Source organism: Terrapene carolina, unplaced genomic scaffold (assembly GCF_002925995.2).
Source record: "Terrapene carolina triunguis isolate 2854851 unplaced genomic scaffold, T_m_triunguis-2.0 Scaffold68, whole genome shotgun sequence".
In the NCBI taxonomy this organism is placed as follows: Eukaryota; Metazoa; Chordata; order Testudines; family Emydidae; genus Terrapene; species Terrapene triunguis.
The window spans coordinates 58667738-58683813 of NW_020664419.1; the positions used below are offsets into that span (position 1 = coordinate 58667738).

The 16076-nt window shown below is 44.2% G+C and overlaps 1 protein-coding gene across 1 annotated transcript; it reads right to left on the reverse strand.

Annotated features, from left to right (window-relative positions):
- Positions 1–403: 403 nt before the first annotated feature.
- Positions 404–3238, reverse strand: IL22 (interleukin 22). Its single transcript, XM_024218274.2, has 5 exons — positions 3038–3238; positions 2379–2444; positions 2138–2281; positions 1772–1837; positions 404–532 (listed from the first exon to the last, which is right to left on the reverse strand). Exons 1-5 carry the CDS (start codon positions 3236–3238, stop codon positions 404–406), a joined length of 606 nt encoding a protein of 201 aa, XP_024074042.2.
- Positions 3239–16076: the final 12838 nt, after the last annotated feature.

Sequence of the window (16076 nt, forward strand, 5' to 3'; positions counted from 1 at the left end):
TTTTATAAATAAAATCACACTATTAATTTATATAAATAAATGCACTGTATAATTATTGCCGTTCAATAAATTAGCATTAAATATTAAAAGATTGTCAATACTTTTTGTTAAAAGAGCCTGAAATATTTGTTTTCTAGAGAAGGATCAATTTAACAAAAAGACGGCAAAATTTCCTAGAAAGATTTTCAAGTTAAAGATATTGGGACAGATGCAGGCATGCATCACTGCTTAGCTTTCAAAATATCCGCTTGTGCTTGTGCACATAGGCCCCAATCAACAAAATACTTAAGCACTTGGTTAAAGTTGAAATGTTTGGCACTGTTAAATAACTACCACTCCTATAGGTGCTTCTTCGTAATAGGTAAATGGTTTGAATCATAGCAGTGGTTTCCTGGAGGTTCTTTCAGTTTTTCTTCTTGTTTCCTCCCTTACTAGTAACAATTCTCTTCGGTGCTTCAGTGCATGCATTTTCCATGTAATCAAAGAGCAAATCCAGCTCCCCAATTGCTTTGTTCTTTCCACTAACTCCCAACTATATAGAGAGAGGGGAAAAAAAGAAAATTCTTTAATATCTCATTATGTCACCAAAGATTTAGATCGGAATATAGTATTTTCATAGAAATAGGGCTAAATCCTGTTCACTTTACTCTTACAAATAATTCTGTTAATGTCAGTAGACCTCAAAATGGAAACTACCTAATCCAAACCATGCCAAAACTGGATTGTTCCCTATAGTCTAATTTCCATGACCTTGCCCAATTCCATTTTAAATTACTCCAGAGATGTATCAAGTGAACATAGAAATCACACAATGTACAATAGCATCATAATGGTGCTGAGGTTTGGCTTATGATGCTTTTAATATGACATCTGAGGAAGTTGTCCCTAACTGATTGCCCGATTGGCTGAACAGTCCGGCCTACAGTCTCTTTCCAATAAGAGATCAGATTGTGCACTAGATTCCTCTACAATTCCGCCATAGTTGGTGGAGGAAGTTTTTAAGTTCTAAAAATATATTTATTTTCTTTTAAGGTTAAAAATTGCAATGACTTGTCTGTAACATTTAATCAATTAATTAAGTGCACATGGTGCTCTGTCTATTACAGTTTGCATATCATTACAATCTCAGTTTTGGCAATAAAGAACATAAGGTCCAGGTTACTATTTCAGGGACATACTTGCATAGCGCCATTAACAAACACAGGCCCCAATCCTGCCAGTGCTTACACACGGGAGTAATTTTGTGCAAGTGAGTAATCTCTTAACTTCAGTGAAAATATTCACTTGCAGGATCCGGGCTGTAGATAAGACATGATCTCTGCCAAAAATCTTACAATCTAAATAAACAAGACAAAGGAGCAGTAAAAATGTCCCTAGCCCCCCTATCACCACTGCAGCCCTCACCCCTTAAATAATCTCTGCTCACTTTAGAAGCTTCACAACTAGGTTAGCTTCACAACTAGGTTTTTTTCTACATTAAACTGTTTATAGTTTTGGATTACACAAGAGCCAACATAAATGGGTTTTTTTTCATCATTAGTCACTGCTGATAATGGGCCTGATCCAAAGTTCATTGGAGTCAACAGAAAGACCCCAACTGACTTCAGTGGACTTTGGATCAAGCTCAACAGGGACATTGGAACAATAATGAAAAATAATGACCTGGCAAATCACAGCCAATTCATTAATCTGTTGGTCTTCAAATCAGCAAATAAGTTATTTGTAATAGCTACTTGGGGGCCTGGCACTGGTCTTGTTAAAACAAACATACCTGTTTCATTTTGTCTTTCATTTCTTCCAGGTTCTTTTCGACATGTTCTCTGTGTCCTGAGAATTTCTGAAAAACAAAAGCCAGGGTTTAGTTGGTGACTATGTGACAGTGCGGTTTTTCTGTTTCACACCTTTCTATTAATCTACTTGATTTCACAAACCTAAATTTGGGTATCTTGATCTGAGGTTTCCTTTGATTTCACCACCCAGTGGGTGGTCACCTTGCCATTACAGCGCACTGCGAAGGCTACACTTGAAATTCAAAAGCCACCTGAGAGCAGAACAAAGGATGGGAACGAGAGAAGAGAAGGTGCAGGAGAGGTAGGATGGGAAACAGCCAGGGTCTATACAAGTGTGCCATACTTACGCAGCCACTTAGCTCTTTGCTCAGAGCTGCTAAGAACTGTGCCACCTCCTGGATGTGTGGATAATGGTTCCTGGGTGCAGAGAGAAGTACTTCATTCACTATGATCTCTATTACCCTCTTCATCACATAGCAGCGATTAGTCTCCTGCAAAACACAAAGTAGGAGCGTCACACTATATAATAACAAACCAATAAATGCAGCTTAGGCAGAGCTGGCTGTGTGCAGCATATGTAAAGCTCACCTGGACATTAATGTACAGCTGCTGTCCAATGAGCCTGTTGTCTGTGTCCTGGTCCGAGAGCCTAGCCTGAGAGGTAGAAAGGAAGTCAGCATTCTACAACAATAGTGCCGGACACTACAAGGGAAACCCTGCTTTGAGTGACGGCTGCCGGATTCGGGGATTATACCTCAGAGGGGACCCCGGTGAGATGGAGAAGGCTGAGCCTACTGGGGAGGAGGGAGAGTCAGAAGTGTGTAGAAGGTTACACTCTTAGGAGGAGCTTACTAGTTATTTCTAGAGTCATGTCCATGCCCAGCTTTGAATGGGGCGAGGGAGAGAGAGAAATGAAAACTCTTGTTTCAAAATTTGCCAGCCCCAGGTAAAGCAGAATAAATTTAGCTGAGTGCACAGCAGTTCATTAGAAATGAGCGGTGCTTCACCAGTGGGTTATCCCTCCACAGATCGCTGGGGGAGTTACAGTGGGTTGTGGTTTCACAAAGCTATGTACTTAGCAGGTAGTATACTATACTTGCCTCTAAAAGCATCACTGCAGCATAAGTACATGTCCATGTAGAGGTGGGAGGCAGGGGTAGAAAGAAAGTGGAATATGGGAGGGGAGACCCATGGAGAGGAGAGAGGGCACTCAAGTACTACCATAATAGATAGATAGTTTACTATACCAGTTTGGCCAACGTGTAGGTGCGATTCCTGATGTAGGATTCCTGGAAGCTGATCTTTCTGAGTCTGCAGGAGTGACTGACAGGAGCAACTCCTGCTCCTTTTGGAGGCATGGGGAGGGCCAGGAGAAGGAGAGGAAGACAGCAGAAGCAGAAAAAGATCCATGCCGGGGAGCACCTCATCCAGTTCTGTATGGACACCATGGCTCAAAATCCAAAGTAGTGGTTTCAGCTGGGTCACAGCTACAGTACTCTGCACCGATGAAAAAGAGAGACGGCCATCATCAGAGAGAGAGACTGGGTAAGACAAAGCAAGAAAGCCAGGTAGACTTCAAATCTTACCTTTGCTGGGATTCTTGTTGTGCTATGCAGGAGTCTAGGTGCATCTTATATAGACCCAGCAGCATCTTTTTCCTGGGTGTCTGGTGATGAATTAAAAATGACATCAGCAAGTCTCTTACTTTCCAGCATCCTCTTCTGAGAATAACCACCACCAAAACCCACACAGAACACAACCGCAAGGGCTTTGCACTCTTCTGTTTCTTATAAGAAGTAACCCCATTTTTAATGTTGGGGTAGACAGGGGCTTTTCCTGACGTATTGGTGAAGTTACACGGATGTGAACCTGGGATGTTCTTTTGAAAAAAATTATTTAATGTAAAGTTGACAGGTTTTGTGACCTCTGTTTTGATCATTACACATCAGCTCCCTCAGCAGTTTGATTTTAGTCGATTCAATTTTGCAAAATACGTTCTACATTTATACATATTTATTATTTTTATTATTGTAGCGCCAAGAGGCATTAGTGGAGACTGGGGCCCTATTGTGCTAGGTGCTGTACAAATACACAGTCAGACGCTGTCCCTGCCCCCAAGAGCTGGGGTCCATGCGCTGCCCAGAACCCTACTGACATTGATGGAGTTCCGCCTATGTCCACACAGCTCTCTTTGAAAGATCAGGGTCTAAATATAATCAATATAGTAAGACCTCATTTATTGGACCCCCCTTTGCTCCCAAATCCTCATTTTCCAAAACCGAAACATGTCTCACAGTGAGCATCATTTGCACTGAACTGCCTCACATTTGTACAACTGTTTATCTAAATGAATTCCGTGTTCTTCATTCTATTCAGATAAACCAGAGTCTTCAGAGCACAAATACTACACTTTGTGCTTAAAATAATGGGAGGTGTGGGGGAAGGGCAGCAAGCTAAGGGGGAATTTAACTTTTTGTAAATATTACCCAAAATCAAATGGTAAGAAAGATGTATTATTATTATTATTTACTAGGCACCGACAATGTGCACAAGTAACAAATATTGAGATAGTCCATGTCCTGCCGCACTTGCAAATTAAGACCCCATCCTGCAGCTAACTGTGCAGGGGGCTATCCCTGTAATTGGATCCAGGGCAGATGCAGGGCTGTTCCCATGTACAGTCACTGGGGAACTGAGGCATAGAAGACAGACACAGGTAAGAGAAGATGAGCTGGGAGAGCGAAAGGAGAGTTAACTAAGATTATGTTTTATAATTAATATATTGTTTGATGGGACGGGCACTTATTATGAGTCAATTATAGTCCTAGGCTGGGAAAAGGATGGAGGGGATTAGAAGATGGGAGGGCTTGAGGATTTGGCTACCCAATGGCTAAACCCAGAAGCCAACGCAGTGGCAGAGCTCATGAACAATATTGTCCTAGAACAGTGGTTCTCAAACTTTTGTACTGGTGACCCCTTTCACATAGCAAGCCTCTGAGTGTGATCCCCCTTATAAATTAAAAATACTTTTAATATATTTAACACCATTATAAATGCTGGAGGCAAAGCGGGGTTCTGGGTGGAGGCTGACAGCTCGCGACCCCCCCCCCACCATGTAATAACCTCACAATCCCCTGAGGGGTCCCGACCCCCAGTTTGAGAACACCTGTCCTAGAACAATAACGGCACGTTCTCCCTATGTTGGTACAAACCTGGGTTTGATGGTTTTGCCCTACATCCACTGTGGAGGCAGTCAAGACAACTAACTGGTTCTTGGAGGTCAAGTTAGCAAGGAGTGGGAAGGCTGGTCTACCTGTTGGCTGGCCACATTTAGAACGGAGGTGAGAGATGATAACCTACCAACCTAGCAAGTGTCACAGTATTGGTCCACCTCGAGCGACTGAAACTTTCCACCCCATCACAAGCTCCCCACCAGGAACAGGGGCCCCAAGATCCCAGACTTTCAAGAGACTACTATCGCCCTCCCGCAGAGGGCCAGTGGTATGTTATAACTGTGGGCAACCTGGGCACATTCAATGGGAATGCCCTATGATGGAATGCGACTAGATAGGATGCCTGTTCAGTCAAGTAGGTGAGAATCCAAACCAATCAATAGAACTGATCCCAAGGTACTTCGTGGTCCTGATAAAAATAGGGCCAAACATGAAGGAAGAATTGATAGACTTGGGGTGTGGACAAAATCTTCTTCAACTGGACTTAGTCTTACCCAAAGCCCTGGATCCAGAGCAATACGTCCAGTATTCCTGCATCCATGGAGAAATCAATACGCACCCAACGGCTTCTGTCATTTTGTAGGAAGCAGACCAGGTAGGGCGCCTCTGGGCAGGAGTGGCAGATTGCCTACCCTGGCCAGTGATCATGGAATGCAACTGGGAACATCTTTGGACCCTCCTGGGAAGAGAAACTGTTCCCTCCATCCCAGACCCCCTTCAGACGCAAGAAAAGACACCCCTCGCCCCTGAGGATGCCTAGGACATATTTCCCCATCACTCAATCTGATCTTTTTGAAGTCTCAAGAAGGTCCCAGGGCTCAGAAAAACAACAAAAGAAGTCTTGGATGGAGGTCGAGCCTGGGCCTGTGCTGCAGGCAACTCCATGGAGCCTAGAGAAGAACCTTCCCAAAGGGTAGACCCTGGGGAGGGAACATCCCAACTGTTTGTAGGTTATCCCCCATCCACGGACACTGCAGAGCCCCTTCACAACCTAGACTACAGCATCCTGAGTGACACCCTTGATGTTATGGCAACTCAACACGACAACCAGACACTCTGGGAATGTTTCAACCAACTACCCACAGTCAACAGGGTGATTACCACTCAACATGAATCTCATCAGTTTCCCTGCTTTGAATTATGGGATGAGATTTTTTTGTACGAAGTAGAGAATCTAAAGAACACAGATATCAACTCCTAGTCCCCAAGCCCATCTGTCAGGAGTTCCTATGACTACCCCATACCCTTCCCATCGGACACCTGGGTAAGGTGAAAACCCAAGAAAGATTGTTGGCCTGATTCTTTTGGCCAGGGATATATAAAGAGGTAGCCAATTTCTGTTTATCATACCTCGGTTGCCAAAAAGTAGCTCCAAAGGATCAGGACTGGGCACCCAACATCCCCCTTCCCTCATTGCAACCCCCTTTGAGGGGGTGGGGGTTGATATAAGAGACCCTCAGGAGAAGAGCACCTAAGGTCACAAGTTTATTTTGGTACTTGTGGTCTATATTACCTAATATCTAGAGGCAATTCCTTTATGAAACACCTTTTCCTCCACCCTAGTGTGAGAGCTACTCCAAATGTTTTCCTGGGTTGGCCTTCCATCAGAAGTCATCACTGATCAAGGGATAAATTTCATATCCCAGGTGTTCCAACAAGTTTGGGCACTGTTGAAAGTATGATCGCTCTGGACCTCAATCTACTTTCCCTAAACAGATGGTCTGGCAAATATGTTAAATAAGTTTCTGGGACCAGAGACAGCTGCTCCCCTATCATTTCTTTGCAGTGCAAGAGGTACCACAGTCCTCCACTGGCTTCTCCCCTTTTGAGCTTTTTAATGGGAGACAGCCTTGAGGAAGATTAGACTTGGCCCAAACTAACTTCTCTCTCTCAGGCCCAATAGACCCAAATGCGACAATATAATTTCTGGGAGACTGAGTATTCCTACTCCCTCCCCACTCATACAGCAAGCTCCGGCCAAATGGCAGGGCCTATATGAAGTGTTCCATGGGGTGGGACCAATAGATTATAAAATTTATTGCCCAGACCAGCAAAAACAAAAGCAGATTTATCATGTAAATGCATTAAAAACCTGGCCGGGGAGGGGTAAAGGAGAGCCTTCATCCACCTGGAGGAGGAGAAGAGGATCTGGGGCCTCAGCTCCCTAAGAGGGCCAAAACTGGGATAGAGGACGTGTCACTTGGGGAGGAGCTGTCTAATGGGCAGAAAAGACAAATAAACAAGCTCCTGGGAGCTTACAAGGAGGTGTTCTTCCCACTACAGGGACAAACCTTGCTGGTGACTTGCCACATCCTCAGAGGGCTGGGGCCAAACCCATTCGGAAGTCATATCAAATACCAGAAGGGGTAACACCTCTGTTAGTTCAGGAAGTCCAGGAAATGTAAAGATTAGGCGTAACTGAGGAGTTTCATAGTCCCTGGTGTAGTCTGATGGTTTTGGTACCAAAGCCAGATGGCACTGTCCAATTTTGTGTTTCAGTCAGATAAATGCCATTTTTGACGTTGATGCATATCCAGTGCCCCAAGTCAATGATCTGCTGGATCGCCTCAGTCAAGCCCACTTTATCACATTAGAACTAACTAAGGACTATTGGTAAATTCGCCTTACTCCCAATTGCTGAAAAAAAACATCTTTTCTACCCCAGTGGGCCTATTCCAATTTGTTACCATTCCTTTTGGGTTGCCTGGGGTTCTGGCCACCTTTCAAAGGCTGGTGTACCAAGTGTTATGGCCCCACCATCACTATGCCGTGGCCTAACTAGATAATATGGTTGTCCCGACTGGCCCACACACCTCCAGAACCTAGCAGCCATACTTCAAGCCCTACAGGAGGCCCAGCTAACAATAAACCCAAAGAAGTGCAAGGTGGGAAAATGGGAAAAGAAATATTTGGGGTATCTAGTAAGGAACAGTAATGTCCAAGCCCTAGTGGACAAAGTTGAGGCCTTAGCAAACACCCCATACAAAAAACTAAAAAGCACATCTAGGCCTTCCTAGGCCTAGCAGGGTACTAGAGTAAATTTGTGCCCAGCTTTGCCTTATTAGCCATATATCTTACCGACCTTATTAAAAAATCAGCCCCTCGACAAGTTACATGGTCCCCATGTGTGATCAAGCATTTCAAGAAATTAAACAGATTCTCTGCAGCACATCCCTGATTTCCCTCAAGAATTTAGTTTACAAAGAAACACCTGAGGTGTGGTGCTATCCAAAACTTTCCATGGGCAAGAGCACCCTCGCCTTTACAAAAGTAGAAAACCCTTAGACTGGGAAACCCAGTACTCTGACCTCAAGAAGGAATGCCTGGCTGTAAAGGCACGGAGATACTTCCTGGTTGGAACATCCTTTGTCTTAGTCACTGACCATGTGGCACTAAGGACTCGAACGGCCTCGAAGGACTCAAATGCCTGTATGAGACAAGTTGGTACTTATTTAGCTTTACAGCCTTTTTGATTTCAAAGAGAGCACTGGCCCAGGAAGGCAGATTTCCTTTCAAGAACCAAAGAAGGCGGAGGGCTCTGTGGTGAGTGCTCCTACAGGGCCACTCAAATGGAGGTGGCAGGGAGGTATGTCAAGGTATACGGGATACCATTCCTCTGGGGTCAAGGGCCTGCAGCTGGCTAGCTTACTGATTAGCCCTTCCTGCTGCACCTGAGAAAAGAGCTGGAAATTAATTAGCTGGTCGTTATAAAAGAGGGCAGCAGGAAATGGAGGGGGGAGACTGCAACTCTGTCCAGAAAGCTGAGAGCCAGGGTGCCATGCTCTCAACAGACTGCTACTGGAGCTACTGCTGAGATGAATTGCTCCAGAAGCCTAATGGACAGAAGGGGGACACTGTGATGTCCTTTGTTGCTGAGGCTCTGAGGTAAGAGCCAGGAAATTTTGGGTTGCTGAAGTTACTGGTGTGAGGGACAGACTTGAGGAAGGGACTACTCGGCCTGCACAGGCTTTTGAGGGAAGAGTCTGTGAGGTTTTGATTTGTTTTGTTAAGAAGCCTTAAAATAAAACAACTAACCCCACTGGAAACTGCTTCCCTGGATTCCTTGAGTGGGCTCGGGCAGATCTGCCCCAGGGAGTGAGCTGGCTCAGCAAGAGCAAAACCTGGCCCAGTGGGAGGAAGGCGCTATAAGACAGGCAGCATGTGAATAGGTGGGAAGGAGAGTGGGAGGAAAGCTACAAAGAGAGAGGTTGGGTATGAGGCTCAAGTTTCTTTCAAGTTTCCTTCTTGAACCACTCCCCAGTTACTAATTGCTGTCCTGTAGCCAACTCCCTTTTGCCTTAGTAAGGCTCTGGTGGTCTTCTCTCACCTTTCCATCCACCACTGCAAGAGAACCGCCAGGATCGACCATTGTCAATGAGGATTCAGACATCCTCCTTCATAGTAATTAACTACTGACCCCTGGGCTTGGCATCTGTCTCCTCTGATCTGACCTGACCCCACCCTGGGTGTCTGTTAGTTCTGTCAGTCACCCTCTCCATGAGCATGCTAAACAAGACCCAGTTTTGCCTACACTCTTCTCTCTGGGTTTGAGTCCTCTGGGCCAGATTCATCAGCTGTGTAAGTGACTACATTGACTTTAGTGGAACTGTATCCACCTACACCTGTGGTCCAATCCCAGCCAGTCCTTTTCCTTTCTGCTGAAGGCTTTGAAGGCCCAGTTCCTCACTGCTTTTGGCCTTGTTTCATCATTTATACCTATGAAACATGGGCATAAAATGCTACTATTCAGCTGTGGTAGCATTTTACATGTGCCCTCCCCTGACATGGCACAGGTGTAAATGATGACATGAGGTGCAAGGCAGTGAAGAATTGGGTCCTGAATCTTTCCTTCATCCCTGCTTTTATGTAGTGATTGAAGGCTTAACCTTCATCCTTTTCTCCATCTGGCTTCCCCTGTATTGCTAATTGCAAATTTGGACATGTGTCTTTTTCCAGACAACACAGGTAATGCTTCGTGAGTCTCTCTCTTCCATCTGTATAGTAAATGACTGTCTCAATCATATCCTATCCCCTGCCTACTTCATAATGTCTTATTGCTAAGTCCTCCAAAGAGTGAACCTCCTCCTGGTAAAAGCTTTTTTACACCACATGTATGACTCCATAGTCACCCTCCTTTGCTCTTACGATCAGAAATCTTGAGTCATAGTTGGCCATGAATTTTCTCTTTCCTTCCATGTTGCCCTTCACTGCATCTGCCTAGTTCCACAGCTGTAGTTCAGCTTTAATTTGGCTATACTGACAGTCTCACCCATGTATTAATTACTTCCTATTGTACAGTACCCACTTTTATGAATTTCCTAAATCTCTTTAACCTTGGAGTCCCGGATTCTGGAATATATCAACCCATCCTTCTAGCCCTTCCAGTTGCAGAGGAAAGCTTGAAAGTGCAAACTCTAAAAGTCTCAGAAAACAGAAGGCAAATGAAAAGATCACAACTTATTTTTTTTTTAAGTCTTATGACTTTTTTGCAGGGTCTGACTCATAATTTTAAATGACAGGTTTCAGAGTAGCAGCCGTGTTAGTCTGTATCCGCAAAAAGAACAGGAGTACTTGTGGCACCTTAGAGACTAACAAATTTATTTGAGCATAAGCTTTCATGGGCTCCAGCCCACTTCATCGGATGCATAGAATGGAACACACCGAAAGAAGATATTTATACATAGAGAGAATATGAAAAGGTGGGAGTAGCCATACCAACTGTAAGAGGCCAATCTATTGAGATGAGCTATCATCAGCAGGAGAGAGAACAATTTTAAATGTGTGGGGGTGGCCACCCTGTTTAGCAAAGGTGTCTGCCAGAGGATAGCTGGCCTTCTGAAACGGTCAGGGGTGCAGCATACCTCTGATAGGCTCCACAAGGGAAATGAGGCAACTCAGATTCATATGGGACTAATTAACTTACTGAGTAACTGGAAGGCAGTTAATTAGGCAGGGAAGTCCCTGGGCTTGATGTAAGGAAAGGAACAGCCCCATGTATGAGAGTGTTCCCAAGAGGAGGGCTTCTTAGGAGGAACCATGTGAGGGGGGGCTCACCAGGAAAGGAAACTAAGGAAGAATGCTCCTAGGTGGGAAAGGTTTTGAATGGGATGAGCTACGAAGGCCTAGTCTGACCAGAATGTGCCCCCCATAGAAGGACTTCACTAGGTAGCACCAGAGTCCCCAGATCAAAGGGAGTATATGCTGTTCTGAGGAAGGGTTGTCGCAGTTTCCCCTCTGTGGGCACCTAGACCCAAGAGGAGATACACTTCTCCAGCTAATAACAAGAGGCCCTGGCTCCAGAAAAGGGTTCCAGGTCAAGAAGGCTTCACTGTTAAAGGGACTTGGACATAAGTGGGGTTGCTGGACTAAGGGTAACTCAGTCCCCTCCTCCTCCTGCTTGAGATGCTGGGGTGAGGCCTATTTGTATAAAGCTTCATCTTTGAGTTAAAGAAAGTAGACCCATGAACGGGCACTGCACATAGACATAAGCCTTTGTGTGCTTATTGAAAGACCATTAGGGGAAACTGAGGCAGGGATGTAATGGTGATGCTGCACTGGGCTGCCAGGGGGGTGCACCCATAAGTGTCTAAATCAAGTAAGTGGATCCATGGTAACTCCGTTTAAACTGCAAAAAAAAAAACCCTTTGATCCTCAGAAAAATGTTCTTCGTAACATTTTTTGAAAAATCAGCCCAACTAACTGTATTAAAACTGCACACGATGAGCTTCCATATCTTTAACCTCATTTTTTCCAGTGACGTCTCAGAAATTAGCAGTGTCCCCCATGACTGACCCCCAATGATAACCCTTTAGGTGTAATTACGTATGGAGTTTCCTTAATTCACCGGGAAACTATTGTGGTTTTACATTCTCGACAATGACTTACTAACCCATATATCGTTTTTGGGGAGGACTGGAAGTTTACATCACTTCTGCCCCTAAAGCCACAAAAGCTTCCTCCTTGCTTTTCAATCAACTCATAGGTAAACAACCAACACTACTTTGATGTACATCCATTATGCACACCATCAGGATGGTCATTCAGGAATTGTCTTGTAGTTGACTAGGTATAGGGTTAGGGAGATTCAGTCCTCCCCAATTCATGGGCTGGTCCTTGACACGAAGCCTATGTACTCCAGCATTGCATGAGGGACGTGAGTTTCACCCATTTCCCATGGTTATAACACTTCTAGTTTCTCTTGTACTACTGGGGTTCTTCTACAAGTTGAGTTGCCTCTGACTTTAAATTGGTGCAGTTATGGTACATTAAATAAGAGATGCTACTTAAATATTATAATCTAAAGGTTTTGTTCTTGAAAGGCTCATACTGTGATGCTTTTTTAATAATAAAGAAACTGACTAGAGAAGGAACTATTAGCTAATTGTGGCCTAAACTTTAAATAACTTTGTGCGGCTGGTTTTTTAAATATTCTTATTCTTCTACCAAAAGCACTGAGATGAATGTGGTCTCAATCGAACCCCCTACTGAGCCAGCTTTACGTAGCAATATATGGGTGCTACATGTATTATTCTGCTAGACGTGATTATAACTTCCGTTGTAGTGACATGAAGATTCAACACAATTTGCAAACAAAATTGGACTCAGTTTGTTTATTTCAACAGCGCTACAATAGGCAGGAGGCTAGCCCATTGTCTGGTGATAGTAATCATCCATAGATGTATTGTTGTACAACAGTAATGCATAAATAAGAGTTATTAATCAAATCTGCTGTGGTAGGCGCCATCCCTCTGAAGAAGTAGAAGTTTACAAACAGAAAGCAGAATCTCATTTTACCTGTTCACAATTTTATGGTAAATAAGTTCTAAACCATTATCGGCTATTCCACCATATGTATGATTCCTTTGATTTTTAGAAATGAAAACCAAGCTATATCATGCTAATTATGAGATACTGCTGATCTACTTAGTGACCTACATATATACAACTCTTGAGAAGTTAGGTCAGGTGTACTTAAATTTCTGTATTTCCTGTTGTGTGGTGGTGGTTGCTCTGACTGCAAGGCAGTGACTCAGTGACTTGGCAAAGTGGAATTACTGTCATATGCAAAAACCCCACTGCTAATGGGAGTAGAATTTTTCAAAGCTGTGTTAAAATCTGAAGTTCAATGCTGCCTTAATATTACCCCCATTGAATTTATCCAGTAGACTAGGTCTTATTACATAATCACCCAAGGTATCTGCAGCAATAGTAATTTAAAAAAAAAAAAAAAAAAACACACACACACTGCACATACATCTGACCTTACAGGAAAAGGTGCAATTGAAACATACTCAACAAACATGGTTATTTAGTCATTGAGAGGGCATGTTAGAGTCATCTTCAGAGAAATAGAATGGAATACAACAGATGTAAACAGCTTAAAATAAAGAGTAAAGTTAAGACCCAAACTCCCAGTGGATGTGTGTGATTAAAAAATGAGCCAAAAGGTAAATTGAAAAACAAAAAATACCTCGTCAATTACTTCCATTTAATGTAAATAAACTTAAAATAGAAATATTTAGGGTATTAGGTCCTTGACACACACTGCTGGAGGATTTATCAATCTCTGGAGGATCTGAATAGTGATGTGATACAAGACCACTTCAGATGTTGTCTTTTCTGCCATCTGAGGCCATGTCTCCATTAGAAGGGGCTTCCCAGTATAGCTATATTGGTATATAGCTACACAAGCAAACTCTCCTATTGGAGAGACAGTTTATGCCAACTGAAGAATCCTTTTGCCAGTGTAGCTGATATCAGTTCCCCCAAACAAAATACTGGCAAAAGGACTGCATTAGGGCTTTTTGCTGGCATAGCTATGCCCATTAAAGGAGTTAAGTCAAATTTAATTAACTCTTCTTTTTTTTTTTTTTAACAAGCGTCGTCAGCATGGGAGCACGTCCTCTGGCATAGTGGCCGAAGCATGAAGGGGTATACGAATGTTTAGCATAACTGGCACGTAAATACCTGGCAGTGCCGGCTACAAAAGTGCCATGCAAACACCTGTTCTCACTTTTAGGTGACATTGTAAATAAGAAGCGGGCAGCATTATGTCCCTTAAATGTAAACTAACTTGTTTGTCTTAGCGATTGGCTGAACAAGAAGTAGGACTGAGTGGACTTGTAGGCTCTAAAGTTTTAAATTGTTTTGTTTTTTTGAGTGCAGTAGTATAACAAAAATCTACATTTGCAAGTTGTACTTTCATAATAAAGAGATTGCACTTCAGTACTTGTATGAGGTGAATAGTATTTTTCAATTTCTTTATCATTTTTTCAGTGCAAATATTTGTAATAAAAATAATATAGAGTGAGCACTGTACACTTGGTATTCTGTGTTGTAATTGAAATCAATATATCTGAAAATGTAGAAAATAATCCAAAAATATTTAATAAATTTAAATTGGTATTCTATTGTTTAACAGTGCGATTAGAAGTGCGACTCATGGCGATTAATTTTTTTAATTGCGATTAATTTTTTGAGTTAATTGCGTAAGTTAACTGCGATTAATTGACAACCCTAATTTGAAATAGTGCTTTCCTCATTAGATATGTTGAAGAGCAAAGCATTAGCATGTAGGAGATTGTACTGTGTTACAAAATGTTAGGCTTCTGCATAGTCCTCATCTTCTGGTCCTGAGACTCATTTCTGTAAAGATTAGAATAATTGCATGGAGTCAGGATGCTAATTTAGGTCACTTCTATTGAAACACTTTGTGACGTTACACCACATAATGCTTTATAGAAATATGCTTATGAGTGTAAATATGACATAACTGGAATATGTTTTATGCTAGATATGCCACGTAACATATCTTTGCAAAGGTTATGTTCTACTGAATGTATTCATACTATTCGTAAGCATGTATCATTTTTATATCTGAAGTTATGAGCGTTGGCTCTACGCTTGTATTTAAAGTGTTTTTTGTAGGAAGCACATAAGGCAGATTTGGTCAACATAGTGTGAAGGGGTTATTCAAGTAATTGGGAGTACTTAGCTAACAATGGGAGACGCCAATCCACATCTAAGCTTTCCTGGGAACGTTCAAACTAACATGTAAACAATGGTGTCGGCCTGCAAAAAGCTGAATCGTTCATAGACATGTGACTTGCCCAGGTGGCTAGAGACCCCATCTTGTGGCTGTGATGTGGCACAAGAGAAAGTTTATATAAGGCCCTGGAAGCCCCTCCATTTTGTCTTCAGCTGGCTCAAAAGATAGCCTCTCCACATGGGCAGCGAGTTCTATGGGCCCATGGTACCTGGGCACCAGGAATATTCCTGGTGCCCAGGCACCACGGGCCCAGCTCCAGTACTGTCTGAGGCTGGGTCTCTCCCTCGGCCCTGCCTTCCGCCCCTGGCGCCCCCGCCCTGCGCATCCCCCGAGCCATTTAAAACAGCCTGGGGCCCCCACTCACCGCCGGCAGTGTAGCGTACCTGAGCAGCTTCCTGCCTGCTCACTCCACGTGGCTGCCGGCCCCTCCCTGCAGCCCCTGGGCGGGATGGGTCTGTGTCCCGCCCCAAGTGCCCCTGCGGCCAATGGGAAGCTGCAGGGGCAGTGCCTGGGGGTAGCAGCACATGGAGACTCCCAGCCCACCCTGCCTAGGAGCCCCAGGTAAGCACCGCACCCTCCCATCCCCTTCCAGAGCCCGCACCCCCTCCTTCAGCCCCCAAACTCCCTCCCAGAGCCCACATCCCCTCCCTCCACACCCTGTCCCGTCCCCAAACTCCCTCCCAGAGCCTGCACCCAAACCCCTCCCAGAGCCTGCATCCCTCACCCCCTCCTACACTTCCATCCCTTGCCCCAGCCCAGAGCCTACACCCAAACTCCATTCCAGAGCCTGCACCACCTCACTCAGCACCCCCTCCATCCCCAAACTCCCTCCCAGAGCCTGCACCCCCAGCCCAGAGCCAGCACCCAAACTCTGTCCCAGAGCCTGAACCCCTCACCCCCTCCTGTACCACCCACCCCCTGTCCTAGCCCAGAGCCTGCACCCAGCACCCAAACTCCCTCCCAGAGCCTGCACCCCAGACCCCCTCCCCCACCCAAACTCCCTCC